We start from the raw sequence: 16,236 nt of genomic DNA on the forward strand, positions 1-16,236 counted from the left end.
AGCAGGTGATATACTAGCTGGGGAGATTCAGCTGAAAATATAAGCTTTAATGGAAGGTGCACATATAAATGTTTTGTTTTATTCTTAAATTAACTGCTGCACCGAGCTGAGCAGATCTATAAATGTATGGTGTGAATTTAGCCGGTCTACGCTTTTATTATGCCGGGAGAAAAAAAATGTTCAATTATTAAATGCTTCTGCACAAAGCCCATAAAATATACATGGTTATTTACAAATTTGTGTGGACGACAGTGTGACATGTATGAATAATACAGACGCGGAGAGTGTTGATGCAACTGGAAATTTCACAGCATGCATTCAAACGCCGGAAGCACAGGGTTCAGCAGAAGTTAAAAGTAGCTGGTCAGGAAAAAGAAACAGCCTTGTTTGTGGCAAATGCATTTCACCATCTTGCATCTTTGATCCGGTGGTATTTAGGACAAAGCCGCAGTTTGGGCTCATTACCGGGGGGGGGGGGCACACTGGGCTCTTTTGTCTACACGGTGATAATAAACTGATAATAGACTTCTGACTGACAAGGATTACTTATCTCATTTATTGTTCAATGGAAACAATGCTGTGAGGATTTGAAAGCTGACACCATCAAGCCCCTCATCAGTGTCACTTTGAGTCGTATTCCAGACAATCTGATGTTAAATAAGATCCACACAGGGGACTTCATACTGGAATAAATACAGTGCTCCGCTGACACCGCGTGAGCTTTTCACACATTCAAGCCTAATCTATTTTTAATCCCCTCACCCTCTCTCCGACAAAACGTCTTTAAGAATTGTCGCCCGCCTTCCGCAGCTGTCCTTTCAATAATGTCAGCGCGGCATCGACAAATAACCGCCATGTTTTTCCTCTGATGTGGGTGACAGATGGAGTTTACTGGGGAACGGTGCTTATTTAGTGAAACTTTGGAGAGCGGAGTTATTTTGTAGTGCAGAGATGAAAGATAAGCCTGCGCCAGATACATCTATTTAAAGAGAGGTATAGAGAGTTTAAGTGTATCGCTATGTCTGACAAGGGCTATTGGCCGGAAAAGATGAAGCCAATAAGAGACTCTACATCTCGCTGGAAATTATAGTAATTAAATCAAACTTTGACAGGCCTTTAGAAGTGAACATTTTCAGATATGTCACACAGAGAAGAATTAGAGGGTTATTAGTGGTACTTGCTGCTGGCATCCTGGAGAGAATCCACTCCCTACATTTAAACCATGTCTGGAGAATCAGCTTTTTCGACAAAACAAAGGTAAATGACTTGCTTACTGACTGATAACGTACAAGTCATCGTTCTTCAATTATAGCTCTGCATGAAGCCAATTAGGTCTCACGTAATACTCCCCAAGCCTGCATCAAACACGAGGTGGAATAAATGTCTGTCTTCGTTGGTCTGAGTTTGCTATAAAAACCCGTCTCACAGGCCCTTTACACTGTGCAGCAGACTCCTGGCCCCTAAATCACACACGCTTCCTCCCCTTCATTCTTGATGTTAACTATCAAGGATGTACTAATCACTTTCCTCATCTCTTTTACAACATTCTCCTCTTGAGGAACAGTTATTTACACAATCAGATATCATTCTAGACCAATAAGCACCGACTGTTGAGAAGAGAAATAAAGCGAAAGGCTGAATTTGTCGACAGTAAATCATAAATTTGCCCAATTCAATCTGTTTGTTTGTTGTTTTGTAAGTGCGGTCGTTGTATTTAGTCATGCAAAGTGTTTCTGCACAATAATTCTAAGCAGGTTTTAAGCGTTTACATTGTCTGAGGGAGAAATATCATCACATGAATCAAATATTTAAAGGAACAGACTATTCTTTGTCAGTGCACACAGTTAATTCAAGAGAATAAGCTAAAAAAAAAAAAAAAAAAGTACTGTGTTGTGGTGCTGAAACTGCACTAAAAACACTTCACATAACAACTCTCTGGATAGTGTGTTTTAAAGTAGCAGTCGGTGTGAAATAGAGTTCTTGAAAATGCACCAGGAAGCCAACATAGTGTTATTATCTCTCTTCCTCACAGTGTCTGTGTCTTTTCAAGGTGTATTTATAGCATATGTACTCACTCCGTGAATATTTAGCAAAACTAGCGCTCCAGCTGTTGTTTGCTTGTTGCTTTGACCTTACTTGACACCTATCTTTATAGTTACATTTCCAAGGCAGCCATAGCTGGAGCTACACACACACACACTCATGCATGAGATGTGGACATTGTCGACCTCCTTACATAAAATTAATGGTTAATTTTGTCACAGTCCAAGATTTACATAGTGCACTGCTCCTCCTTTACATATGGCACTGCCACTTTGGCTTTTGTTGCACTTTTGTTTATTGAGATTGGTGCCAGTTGTTCTGGTATCTTTTACTACTTGCGGTACACGGTTAAAATGTGCCCGTTTCTATGCATACATAGTTCAGGTTTAAAATTGCGTGTATAATGATTGCTGCATTTCTGTATCTCTGTGTGAGACATTGTATACCTGCCAAGTACTTTGATTTTTTTTTACCAAAGCGGTTATGGAACAGAAGTTCCAATTAACGCTGTTTTTTTTGGTGTGTATCTGCAACATTACCTCGCTTATGAAGCCCTGAAGTTTCAAAACAAACAGTTCAGCCACTGCTGAGAACGCTGAGTTTTATTGTAATCTCGGGCTCAGCGAGATCTCTGGAAAAACCCGTTCTGGTTACGTAAACAGCATTTCTCCTGAACAACAGATCCTCCTGCTCCAGGCACTAGTTCGGGCACATCCGGTTGCGTACATTGAACCGCAGAAGAAGAACGTCTGCTGTGGAGGTGTTCTCTTGCGACAGTGTCTTCTGACTCCGGGTCAAAGACATAAAAGGGACTGCGGCGGGGAGTCGTGACAAAGCTTTTTTTAAACATTGTTAAAACAATGTTTTGATAATGAGTAGCAGTGCATCCACCGTTCCAGAGGGGGGAGCTGCGCTTCTGAGAGCTGGTGTCCAAATATGTCACTTCCAGGTACATTGCCAATCACAAGACAGTTGGGAAAGCTCTCGTTTGCTGGCCAATCACAACACAGTTCTGTCTTATGGGTGTGAGATTTCAGTCTGAAACACCGCGGCTGAGGAGAGCTTCAGTGAGGAGAGATTTCTATCGGCTCGTTTCCAGCAACCATAAAAACAAGTTAATGTATGTAAGTAGACCTCCCTAACTCACATGTGCCATAGGACCACTGTATGGCTCCTTTAACACCACAGGCCTAGGAAAGATTTATTAGAATTGTCAAATTCAAATGCAATTGGGTTTTGGGTAGCAATGCATGCCTGTTGGTGCTCTTCACCTAGTGATGTTCATATTAACATTATTCGCTTGAATTAAATCAGTATTAAACTTAGAGGTAATCACCACTGGTTGTGTCAAACCGTAGCGATGTCACTGGTAAGACTTCTTGTTTTGAAGCCTCGAGATTTGGCCGACACCATGTTAAAGTTTTGCAAATAGAATTCACAGACATCACTTGCAACTATAAGAACTATATGAGCTTTCACTCACTCACTGTCCACTCATTATGTCCATTTTCCTCTAAATGGGAACAAATTCACAAAATTTACATCATGTTCTACTGAAGAGCTGAAACTAGTGATTGAGACCATTAACTCCTCAGGAAAAATGATCCCTGATGTAATTCAATTTCTCATAGACTTCCATTGGTGGCTATTCAGTACACCTTAGCCAGCAATGTATAAAAGACTAGGTCCACCAACCAGCTAATGCAAAAACAGCATATTGTACTGTACCGTACCATTTGTTCTTGTGTGCAGTGTTAGTTATTTGCTACTCAATGACAACATTACAATATGATTGTTAAGGGTTAGAAACACAGTGTTCCTTTAAAAGTCACCAAATGGAAACGGAAGAGACAAAACTTTCAGACAGTCTCGGGAGTAAAAAATATATCTTTCCCCGGTAACATGTAAAGCGTGCATATCAAAGATCGTGAGCTGAGCTGAGGCAGCTCTGTCACCCCTGCTGAGAGACAAGCCCCTGTCCTTACTGCCAGACTGCCTTTGAATTATTTACCACACACGCCACTGGTTATGGCTGGATTTTTACAACACCACACAGCAGAGTGCCCAAGACTTACTCAGGCTCAAAGCAATGTTTTTTTATAAAAAAAAAAAAAAAAGAGCAGCACAAAGAGCTGGCAATGTAGGCGCCAGCTGTGAACGACCAGTCACACTCAGTGGGTCGCTTTACAAGAACACTCACTATGCACTCAATGACTGACGATGTAATGCATCTATGCATCTTAGTCCTAAACATGAGCGACCTGGGCACTCAAGTTGCTACCTTTTATGATTAAGAACAAAGTGACGACAATGACATGCAGTGTTAACCCTTTACACTAAAGCCTCGAAATGTCTGCCTGGACCTTTTTTTTTTTTTGCTTATTTTAAATATAGAAGGGCCAGAAAATATACAGTGAGTGAGTGCTTTTGCCCATTTTCCAGTATAACCTTTAATATCTGGCTATTTACAATTTACTGTACGTTAAAATAGTGAATTAACCATTTAAAATAAAGAAAAACAAGATTTTGCGTGTTAAATTTGAAATTTGAACAGTACAACACATATTTAAAGGAGTCATATTATACCCTATTTCTCCAAGTTAACCGAGTTCCATGGTGTACTAATGAACATGTCTGTGACATGCTTTGGTCAAAATACCATAAGAATGAAGCACCACAGCAGTCCAATCACCCTGCCAAAACAGCCCTGTTCAGAACGCTCGGTTTAGTAGTATCTCTTTTAGTCCACCTTAAAAAAAAGTAAAACAAAACTTAAGGGACAGGAAATTACATCAGCCACAGAGGCTACTGGGAGCTAACAGCAGTTAGCATTTGGAAAACTGATCATTAGCAGGCTCTAGCAAGCATATAGCCGTCATATATAACATGTATCCAATGGACAGATAAATCCTCTGAGGCTGGAAGTTTGTGTAGAACTCTGTGCTGCACTGTGGAGCCAAGAATAGAACTTTTTGCAGACTTTACGGACTTCCAGTTTTCAGATACCGTTGCCCTCGCCAGCACTCTCGCATGTTTTACGGACAAAGCAGAGCTCCGTGAGGCAACAATTCCAGGAATTTAGCGCATTGTGACGTCCCAATGAAGAAGTCAACATCGCATTTTTTATCTACTGAGGAGGACCACAAAAACATGAGTGAGTCATCTTTTTTCCCACTTTGCCGACTGATAGGACCTCCTGAGTCCCAAATATAAGGATTTAAATGATTAAAAAGTTGATTTTGCACAATATGTCCCATTTAAAATAACATTTGCTTGAATTTTTGTCTCAATGTCCAAAAGCGCTGATTTGCTGGCTTCCCGCGACAGCACGCGTGAAATTACTGTAATAACCACACTTCGTCTGTGATACACACAGTGTTAAAGGGTTAATTAAATTTCAATAAATTGCAGACACCACACGCGCACGCACGTACGGTAACATGCACGCAGTGACAGTAGTTAGTTATAAGGATGAGCCACACATGATTCAAGCAGACCTCCTGAGAACCTTTCTGATATTTGCATCTCCTTGTGCAAAACCAGTGGAGAAGAAAAGGCGTTGTTCTGTTTCAACTACTGTATCAACACTGAGCGGAGGAGACAAGTCTTGTACCTTCGAAAGCCACCTGTCAGTGCTAATATGGCGTCCGGTGTGATCGCACGGACAGCTTCGTCAATAATGCTCCCCAGCGCTCGGGCCTCTGCCTTGCTGACAGGCCTGGAGATGTCTTCATAATACAGAAAACCTGCAGGGAAAAGACCACATAGTTATTAGTCTGGCAGTCAGCCATCAATCATAGCCGTTTTGCTCTGGGGAAGTGAAGCGTCATGGTGAATTAAAAGTAAGACTCCTGGTGCACATATGCTGCAGACACAAGGAGATTATGGCCAGTGTAGAGACGGAGCTGAATTCTGATTTATGGATTGATGGGTATCTGGTTGATCTCATGCATCTTGCTTTGTGTTTTCTCATTTTCCAAGCAATATAAAAAGCATCAATTTCCTTTTTTTTTTTTCCTTTAGGACAGACATAGCAACACCACCGTGGTATTTCTGTCTGTGCTGCAGTAAAATAAATGGGATGATTCATGTTTTTGCCCTTTTCAGATTTACAGAACACAGTGGCGAGGATCAGGGTACAAACGCATTTTCCATGTGAAAAAAAAAAAGAGAAAAAGAAATCATATTATTTCTTCACACGGCAGGGAGACCGCACTGTTCTGAATGATGGATTATGACCAGTTTGATGAACATGTCTGTCAGCATAATACATTACAAGATGGGGTTTCACAACTGAATGGGAACCTGCGAGCAGTGTAATATAATGTTTTGAATTACATCCTTGTGCAGTGCAACCAGTTACATTTTCAACAGCAGAGGAAGCAGAGAAAAGATGAAAAGCTGCCTATCACGGTGTCCCTTTGAGCCATTTAGCCACATACTGTATGTAAAATACTCTGTGAGATTTCTATCAGTCACAGCAATTGAAGCTGATGTTTTTTTCCGTTTTGGTGCATTTTTGTTCACAGAGCTGTCCTTTTCTGACATGAGCATTGCGTCACCTCTGAGAATAATCACTGCAAATGTGCGGCAGAACAAATGGCAGTGTGTGTGTGTGTGTGTAGTCGTGATCGTAAATTAGTGACATTTACGCACAATAAGAGGCAAAAACAAAAGACGACACACTGACTAAGGATTAGCGACAACAATTTCCCTCCTCACTCTGACATTTCTTCGAGGGTTTGTCCCAGAAGTTATAGCTGTCGTGTACACCATTTGTCATAAACAAATGTGCTGTACAGTTGACACCGAGGTAAGTATTGTGTTATAGAAAGGAGAGACGGGTAAAGCAGATGACGTCATAAAATGGTCACCTAAATGAATCGGTCCATTACCTTAAATATTTCTATGGGTTTTAAGGGCATTTGAGCTACTGGAAGTGCACTACTCAAAAATATATCAAACATTAGACCCTTTAAGGGACTACTCAACCATTTGGTTGACCACACTTTAAGTCACTATATCTCATTGAAAAATGCATCAAGCTGAACTCAACCTGAATGAGGTATCTCTACTGTTTGGTGTAGTTGTGCAGTGCTAAAAAAAAATCCATTAGAAAGAACTATGTCTGTGAGCAGTATGTCTTTTAAGAAACAATTTTTTGGGCGTTTAATTCAGCAATGCTCATTTCTCCCAGTCTGACCCTGCCTTCCGTTTTGTCTGTTTCAGCACCTGTCTCATGTATTACCCTTTACATTTTTGTACGGACATTCGTCGTTTCCGGAAGATGAAGCTCAAAGGCTGCAGTGATATCCTGACCTCCAGCGACACCAGCCGGTTGACATTTGCGGATATTCAGAGCGAAATGGAAAATTGACGAATAATAGATGACTCACAAAGACCAATGCTCTTAACTGTAATTCTGTTTTGTTTGGTGTGTGACTGAGCTAATAGTTAAAACATTTCTGCAGAAGAGAAACCAAAGGGTTTGGTTGGACCAATACAAAATTAAATCGCTGCAAAGAGAATGTGTCAGCAGATCAGAGTGGATTATTGATGTGATGATGATACTTGGAACAAACACTGTAGAAAAAGATTTCAAAAAATGTTCTCTCTGGTCTGTGATAAAACAAACATGCACAGGCCAACTTTGGGGGTTTGATGAAGGGAGCAATCGTCATCTTTGCAACACAAAAGCCTAATTTAATTATACAGGAGAACGTTTCCTTATTCCTGCTTCACAAATACTATCGTTAACAAGTCGCCTCACATACAGTCGTCTGCTTTCATGGCTCGCTCTGTGTAGTTGATGGATGGACATTAATTCCACAATAAGGGCCAATTCCAATTCCTATCTTAACCCTCAATCTAACCCTCAAGCTCAACCCTTAATCTTAACTGGCCCTCAAAACCAAGTGTTGAGGGTTATTCTGTCACTTAGAAATGGGACACCCCTCAAATGCAGATACGTCTTCAGACTGTAGGGGGCAGAATAAAGCGAAAACTGCGTCCAGTCTGTTTACTCCAAAAAAGAAGAAGAAGAACACATTTATGTCACGATTATTTATTACGATCCGTTTGTCAGTCAAGTTATTAGGTTGTCAGTTAGTTATAAGATGATACTCATGCAAATACCACAACCACGGACATATTCAGCTGACAGTTACCACACACCACGGCTTATTGAAAAGTAAACGATAGCAAACGATTGTGTGCGCGCACCGGCCGGCTATTGACAAAATAATAAAATAAAAATAAATGTTACACAACAATGACGTCAGTAATCCATAAAATGGGCCTAAACTAAGATAATACAATGGTTTTCATCATTTTTATATCTCTATTAACAAAGAAAATAGTTAATTTGTAGCGTACTCGTTTCGCTGCTTACGGCGCCATCTTTGTTACGTGAAAACAGGCAATGCATTCTGGGTAGCCCTTGCTCCCAAGTGTGGTCTCGGAAAATCTCAATATTGAGGGCGATACAGCCCTTAAACTTGCCCCTCAACTTAATTTTTCTGAGAATCGGGACAGCACTTGCACTAGAGGGAGCGCGCATTTTTGAGATTGACAGTTAAGCAAATAATTGGAATTCACCCTAGTATTCACATTCAAAGTCACTATTCATTGATTTTTATAAAAATACAAATACAAACCTGCTGGCACATGCATTATTGACCTCCGCCAAGGAGGTATATGTTTTCGCCAGAGTCTGTCTGTCTGTCTGTCTGTCTGTCTGTTAGCACCTCGAAACGTCACTGACGGATTTGGATGAAATTTTCAGGAAATGGTTATAACCCTCACTTTACTGACCATAACGTTATCGCAGGTTATGCAGGTTACAACACTCGCTGTCTGACCCAGGCGTGCCAGCAGGGTGTATTTTGTAGGCACTGAGGTCTGCGCTCGCCGAATGCTTTTCTAGTGTTGTTACTGCGACTCTCTGCAGGTCACATTTCATCTGAGATAGAACGTTACAGCCTTCACACAAAAAGTCAAATGATATGCAGGCCTCCCCGAGAGAAATCTTTAGATTAAGGTCTTTGAGGCAAACTCGAGTTGTCATTTTCAGTCTATAATGAGTGAAGCAGTGAAGTGGAGAATAGACATGGAGATGTTGATGTACCAGTTTGCTGCATCCGGTTGAGATGAATGCCGGGCTCCGTCAGAACGTCGCTGAATGAGCGCAGCCCTTTGCGGAACCACTTGTCTGCCGTCTTAGGTCCAACCCCGAACACACTCGTGAACAGCTGGCAGGAAACGAGGTAAGGAGGTAATCAAGAAGACATACTCTGAAATGACAGGCTCTTCTCAGAAGTGGTTAGCATTTAAAAAAAGTTTTGAAGAGCTTTATGTAAGAGATTTCCACAGTGATTCCAAAAAAGAAAGCACCAGACTGGAGAAAGCAACAACAAAAAGATGTTGTTTTTCATTTACTGACCTTCAGTGTTTGATACTTTTTGTCAGAGAGTATTCTCTCGACTTCAAACGAATGCCCATATTGAAGTATATCCTGCAAAATATGAAAGCAAATGATATAAAAACAGTGTTGTTGTGTGTTTCCCACTCACTTTCTCCTCCATCAGCAATTGACAAATGGCCTAAATTGCTGCACATTTAAAAAAAAAAAAAAAAAAATATTCTGCTTGAATCAGGTTTCCTCATTTTGGTTTTTCTTTTCAGGAAATAATGACTTTGTTGTTGTGAAACCTGGGATTAATACTGATTTTATGGCATTCATAAAAAGCTGAAGGTAATGTTTTCCCCCAGCCTTTTATTGTTTGCTCTGCAACAACTTTGCTCAGCACTTAATTGTCTGCCGTTCTCAGCAGAGCACAAACAATTTGCCGGTCACATTTTAAATGTCTTCATTATGTGAAGGCATAAAACGAGACAGTAGTTAGCTGGTTAATATCAACCATTTTCCATGGGGGGGGGGGGGGACTGTCGTAGTTGCTGATGTTGAAAATGAGCTCGCTTCTTTGTGCAAACGTATCCGTGTGCATTCTAAAGCTTCGGCATTGGAGTGATGACATCTTCAATGAAGCAGTGAACTTCAGATCCAGACTTTTGAGTACAGAGCAGCCTTCACTGTTCAATGATGCATCCAACTCTGCTTTTCAACCCTAAAGCTAAGTCCAACCTCAAACACAAGGATAATTCTTCAACACACTCCCTGCTCTGGGGAACTAACTCACACACACACACACACATGCACACAAAGAAGAAATACATTTTGTCTATTCATTCCCAATTCTGCCTCAGTGCTCCCACACTTTTTCATGTCAGTAGTTTTTTATCTTTCCCCCCACTTTAGATGTTCAGTCAACAGTTAGCGGTTCAGTCACTGGTGACAGCGTCACTCCAATGTTCAAAGGCATATCAGGTGTTTTTACTCTGTGTGGTTTTGCGGTGTTTTTTTTTTCATGTCATGTCATCTTCTTGTTTTGAGCAGTGATCTGTTCAAAGAGACAACCACCACCCCTAAAAAAAAAAGGTTTAAAAATAAAGAAAACTCACCCACTGGGCATCCGTCTGAGTCATGTAAGAACAAAAACAGTGCGAGGTCATTCACGGGCTGTAAAATTTGGGCCTGCCTGGCGCGTTCATGTTGCTTTGTTTAATAAATCAGCCTGAGTGGTGAGAGATGTGACAGATTTCGCAGTCTGCTCCGAGACCTGCTGTGCGACTGTTAGCTCTAATGTTTCGGCGAGTCGGACTGCAGGGCTCACCTTGTTCTCCTACAGGAATTGGGCGTTCTCTCCGAGCAAACATTTTTCAACACTTTCCCTGACAACCTGCCACGATTTTTTCTGCCCTGAGCTTCTCTGTCGGTGATGGGATGATTGCCCAGCGACCCAATAAGACCCTCCCCCCCCCCCAAAAAAAAGATGAGGTAAATTTGTGTGATGCATGTCAGTGTGTGCTCAAGTGTGAACATATCTGTAGCAAGTTTTGTTAGTGTCTCCGTCTGGGATTTGAAATTTGAAAACTCTTCTTGATATCTTTTTTTTTTTTTTTTGGTTGAAAGATTGACCTCAGCTTTTATTACATTGCCTTCAAAACTCTGTTCAGTATATCTGCAGCTGTAGCTATGCACCAGCTGGACAAAATGCAAAGGTGCCATATGTAAGAATGTGGCCAAAAACAGTTACTACATTCAAATTGAAATTACCGAAGTCTTTTAGGTTTCATTTTCTGACGTAACTGGCAACCCGTGGTTGCGCGGCAGATGAGACTCTACTGACTGCAATGATCGGTAGACGGCGGAAGGGGGCGTCACATGCCAAAACATGATTTCAAAACATAAACATGATTTGCAGTCTATTTTGGTTGTACTGTTGTTGTTCAGTTTGTTATATGAACATTATTCCTGAGTCTCTGTGACATATTGGGAGGATTTTATGGCCAGTTGCTTTAGATTTATTACATAATGCACCTTTAACATTTAAAGACATTCTTCCCCAGAAATCTGTTAGTTTTTTGGGTTTTTTTTGTGAAATACTACTACTACAGAGCCCCAGACATGACATGGGAAAAAATAAATACATTTGTTCCCACGAAATAGATATAACGTGTGCACTGAATTAATAATAATATTAATAACATTCTCATGAATTACCTGGAGAGCTGCAAAGCGAGCGAAGAGGGCTGAAGCTTCGGGATGGACAGTCAGGGATAGTGTGATTGAGTTTTATTTTAGGCTGGGAATGAGTTAAAAAGATATTCTCAAAAGCCTAAAATAAAACTCAATCACACTATCTCTGTCCATCCCGAAGCCTCAGCCCTCTTGGCTCACTTTACTCTCCCGGTATTTAATGAGAATGTTATTAATATTATTCATTTCGTGCACACATTATACCTATTTTCTCCCTGTGTGTGTGTGTGTGTGGGGGGGGGGGGGGGTTCAATATGGGGATTAGGTAAATTGGACACTCTAAAATTGACCAGAGGTGTGAGAGTGGATGGTTGTTTGTCTCTATGTGACCCTGTGATGGACTGGCAATCTGTCCAGGCTGTACCTGAGATTGGCACAGCGCCCCCTGTGACCCTCATGTGGAGGATAAAGAGGTATAATACCTATTTGGTGGGTACAAATCAGAGTTTTTTTCCCCATGTCATATCTGGGGCTCCGTAGCCCCCTATAATATAGTGTGTTTAAAAAATCATGATGTTCAGTATGTTGCAAAAAGCTATCTCTCCAGCATAATTAAATGTATTGCCCGAGCATCATAATATAGCCTGATTATAGCTCTGAAGTTTATAGTCGGTGCACTACAAAAGGTATATTAGTATATTATTATATTGTCTCCAATTTCTAAACATTTTGCATACTTGTCATAATGACAAGTCACGATAACCTACTGTAGATGGATGCTTTTGTTTTACAAAACTACAGAATGAAAGAACACACTTTAGTTAAAACAAAACAGTGATTAAACCTTTATAGCCCATTGTTGTCTATTCGTATAGGTCCCACATTGCCACACTTTGCACGTGTTCCTATAGTGTGATAGGAACATCTTTGCAGCAGCATACACGTATATACTTGTTTTTCCTTAAATTACGATTAAAAAGTGGTCAGTGTTTTGATTATACACTGGTCAGTTCTCTCAGCTCACTGCAGCAGTGAAATCAGTCAATAAAGTTCATGGTTTATTGATACGTTTAACAGCCGTCCCATTGGTTTTTGTTTTCAAGGTGGGCTCTGATTTCAGCTAATTTCATAGGAGTGTGAAAATGAAGTTTATGTGACCTGAAAGTTGCATCATGAGCGGTCATGCAGCACAGAAAACCAGAGGTCTCAAACTATGCAGCCCACCAATCGATTTCATGCCACCTGTCACTTAACCCTTTAACCCCTAACCCTCAAAATGTCCATCTGGACCTTTTTTTTTTGTTTATTTTATTCAACAAAGCTGGTGATGCACAGTACTGTAACTGTTATCAACAGGCATACACAGTGAAGAATGTGTTCATTAATTATTAATAATAATAACACTACATAAGGCTGTATTTATCACATTATTAATTGTATTACATCCACAGTATATTATTTATTTGATTAGTCTGTTTTTGTTATTTATAGATTCTGCTCCATATCAAAGCAAAGTGCTTCATTATTTTTATTTTTATTTCTGATCATTATTATGATGGAGGAGGACTGAGATAGAATTTTAAGCTCTTATCACAACACCTCTCCTGTACAGTTGCTATTTCCTCAAACAGTTGGATTTTTCCTCTCCTGACTGATCAAACTAAACGCTCAGTCAGACCCCTGCAGTAAGCACTGCAACAATTATCGCAACCAATAATCGTTTTTTCTCTTTGTTCGAAATATTGAGTCAATTTCACTCTCAGAACCAGACGGATTCACACAGATGTATGTTGTGACAGGATGAAAAGAGATTTAGTACTATTTTTATAGTACCTATCAGTTTGTGGCTCCCAAATTACACATGACACCATGTTTCAAACCATTACTGTCAACCTCGTAAAATGACTGGCTGTCAGTGCAGACTGTAGTCCCGGGGCTTACCTCCATCACTGCTTTAGTATGTTCTCCCATCCAAGGCAGATCTCGGACGTCCTCCAGACGCCGCACCTCACAGGGAAGACTCTTCAGGACTGAAGCGGCTCTCCTGAAGGCCAGACATTGACCTTCGAGCTCGCTGAATTCATAGCTCTCTGCCAAAACCTCGAACACATCCTGTAAGGAAAAGCAGGCGAGAAGAAGCAGGGAAGAATAAATAAAAAAAAACATTATTGATGCCAACTAGCACAAAAGAATGTATTCACGGAGAAAAGCAATGAAAGTAAGTGTGCATTCACATGTGAACATGTGAATACTGACCCCCCGACAGAAAACCAGACACGGGAACAGCAGGGACAAGTTTCTCCCCAGTTTCTCCTCAATCACCCCGTTCTTCCCTCCTGTCTCTGTCACCATGTCGTTTTTCTTCTGGATGACTGGACAGAGAACATTTGAGGCTGTTGAACACCGAACTGGAACCTGTCATTTTCCACTTGTTCACATCAAGGCTACCCAGACGGGCAGCCACTGACTTTCCCCTCACAAAAGGCATCACGTTTATAAAGTTTGGTAAAGGATTGTCAATTATATGCTTATATATATATATATATTATACAGTATATATATATTATATTGTAAACTTTATCAAATTTGCCTAAAGGTCGTGACAGTAATGATATAACAGAATAAACGACATCACATTAATGAATACATGTAGGATTCATAAAAATGTAGTTTTGATTGCACAGATAATGAGGCTTAAAGAGACTGCATAATGAAAAACAGTACTTCCATGTGTGTATTATGCATATGTTTTTAAGATTTTTGAGATTTCTTTAATTATTTTATCCTAACTTTTGTATGTAAGTAGATTTTGCACTGGTAGAACTGCATCTGATTTTGTTGTACAGTGTGAATGAGTGACATATGTTGTATTCTATTCAGTCATTTACTTTAAAGCTCACATCCTGTTGCACATATGTTAGTTATGGAGGTCTGCTTACATACATTAAGTTGTTTTTATGGTCAAAAACCTCCTAGTTGCTGTAAACAAGCCGATAGAAATCTGTCGGTTTTCAGACAGAAATCTCGCCCGGAGAAGACAGAGTGTGTTGTGCTTGGCCAGCCAGTGTAGAGGCTTCCAAACTGTCTTGTGATTGGCCAGTACCCGGAAGTGACATATTAGCACACCAGCTCTCAGAAGTGCAGCTCCCCCCTCTGGAACAGTGGATGCACTGCTACTCATTATCAAAATATTGTTTTAACAATGTCTAAAAAAATAGCTTTGTCACGACTCCCGCCACAGTCCCTTTTACGACTTTGATCCGGAGTCAGACCCAGAGTCAGAAGACACGGTCGCTCGTGAAACACCTCCACAACGGACGTTATTCTTCTTCTGCGGTTCAATGTACGCAACCGGATGGGCCTTGACTAGTGCCAGGAGCAGGAGGATCTGCTGTTCAGGAGAAATGCTGTTTTCGTAACCGGACCGTTTTTTTTCAGAGATCTCGCTGAGCCTGAGATTACAATAAAACACATCGTTCTCAGCAGTGGCTGAACTGTTTGTTTAAAAAACTTCAGGCCTTCTTAAACAAGGTAATGACGCAGATACACACTAAAAAACAGAGTTAATTGGAACTTCCGGTCTAGGTCCGCTATAAATGTAAGGCAATAGGTTGTTATTGCGGAGAAAACACACTTCATGTTCTCTGTCACACTTACTGATATTGGCATGCAGCTGAACATTTGGTGCCATGTTCGGCTTGACTGCTTTCTGGTTTGCTGCTGCTGCTGCTGCTGCAGTGATGAGCTACTGTTGCAGAACCAAGTGAAGGAAAACATGTCTCCACAGGACAGTTGTATCATCCCTATCACCATTCATTGGCCAAACAGGCAATACTTCCGTGGGTTATGACAAAATAATTCACCATTAGAATGGAATTAGCTGTCTGGGTGTCTCTGACGTGGGAAAAGGTTGTTCCAGTAAGAGATAAAGAGCAGCTGGTGAGCTTTGGGCCTATTAAACTGTATGATGAGAAGTTTTTTTTCTAAAAGAACTTTACTGAAAAAGTATCTCTTTTTTTATTGGGAAGAGAAAACGTTTAAAGGGCTGTTTCACCCAATTCTATTACAGAGTTGAATTGTCTTGTTTTTTCAGATCTTTTACTCATAAGACTTGTTGTAATCAACAAAAACACAGTGAAGAACAGTGAAGGGCTTTTATTTTCTTTGAAGGAAGTCGTTTAGATGTCAACTTTTTGTCCGTTTTTCTATCCCAACTTATAAAAATAATTAAATCGGGCCTCAGTTATATTAAAGTATATTTAAAAGAGATAAACAACAAATAGTCACAAAATGAAGGACCTGCAATACTATACCCAAAGTATTCAGAGAATTTCTTTGTCACAATTCTGACATTTAAAGGGGGAAAAAGTGACTTTCCACACAAAGTGCTAAAGTGTCACATGACAAAAGTAATCCTGTCAAAACACCCTACCATCGTTGTGTTGTGAAATTGATGTGCTATATTTAATTTGGTATTTTTTCTCCACTGTGAACACCTTGTACAAAGATTCTTTCCTGACCTGCAAATTTTATAATTAACTTCAAAGAAGAAGGGACAACTTTCTTCCCACTTATCTTCTTTGACTTCAATATTC

The 16,236-nt window shown here is 40.4% G+C and overlaps 1 protein-coding gene across 1 annotated transcript in view; it reads right to left on the reverse strand.

The window, feature by feature from the left end:
• dntt (deoxynucleotidyltransferase, terminal) overlaps positions 1-16,236 on the reverse strand; it is a gene marked incomplete at both ends in the record, with an annotated part of 78,852 nt that overhangs the window by 44,215 nt on the left and 18,401 nt on the right. The window contains 4 exons of the mRNA XM_083897797.1: positions 5,657-5,789; positions 9,170-9,293; positions 9,485-9,556; positions 13,583-13,753. Coding sequence (XP_083753923.1) covers positions 5,657-5,789; positions 9,170-9,293; positions 9,485-9,556; positions 13,583-13,753 — 500 coding nt within the window. The remainder of the gene's footprint in view (positions 1-5,656; positions 5,790-9,169; positions 9,294-9,484; positions 9,557-13,582; positions 13,754-16,236) is intronic.

This window comes from Microchirus variegatus (genome assembly GCF_963457635.1).
Source record: "Microchirus variegatus genome assembly, chromosome: 11".
Lineage (NCBI taxonomy): Eukaryota > Metazoa > Chordata > Actinopteri > Pleuronectiformes > Soleidae > Microchirus > Microchirus variegatus.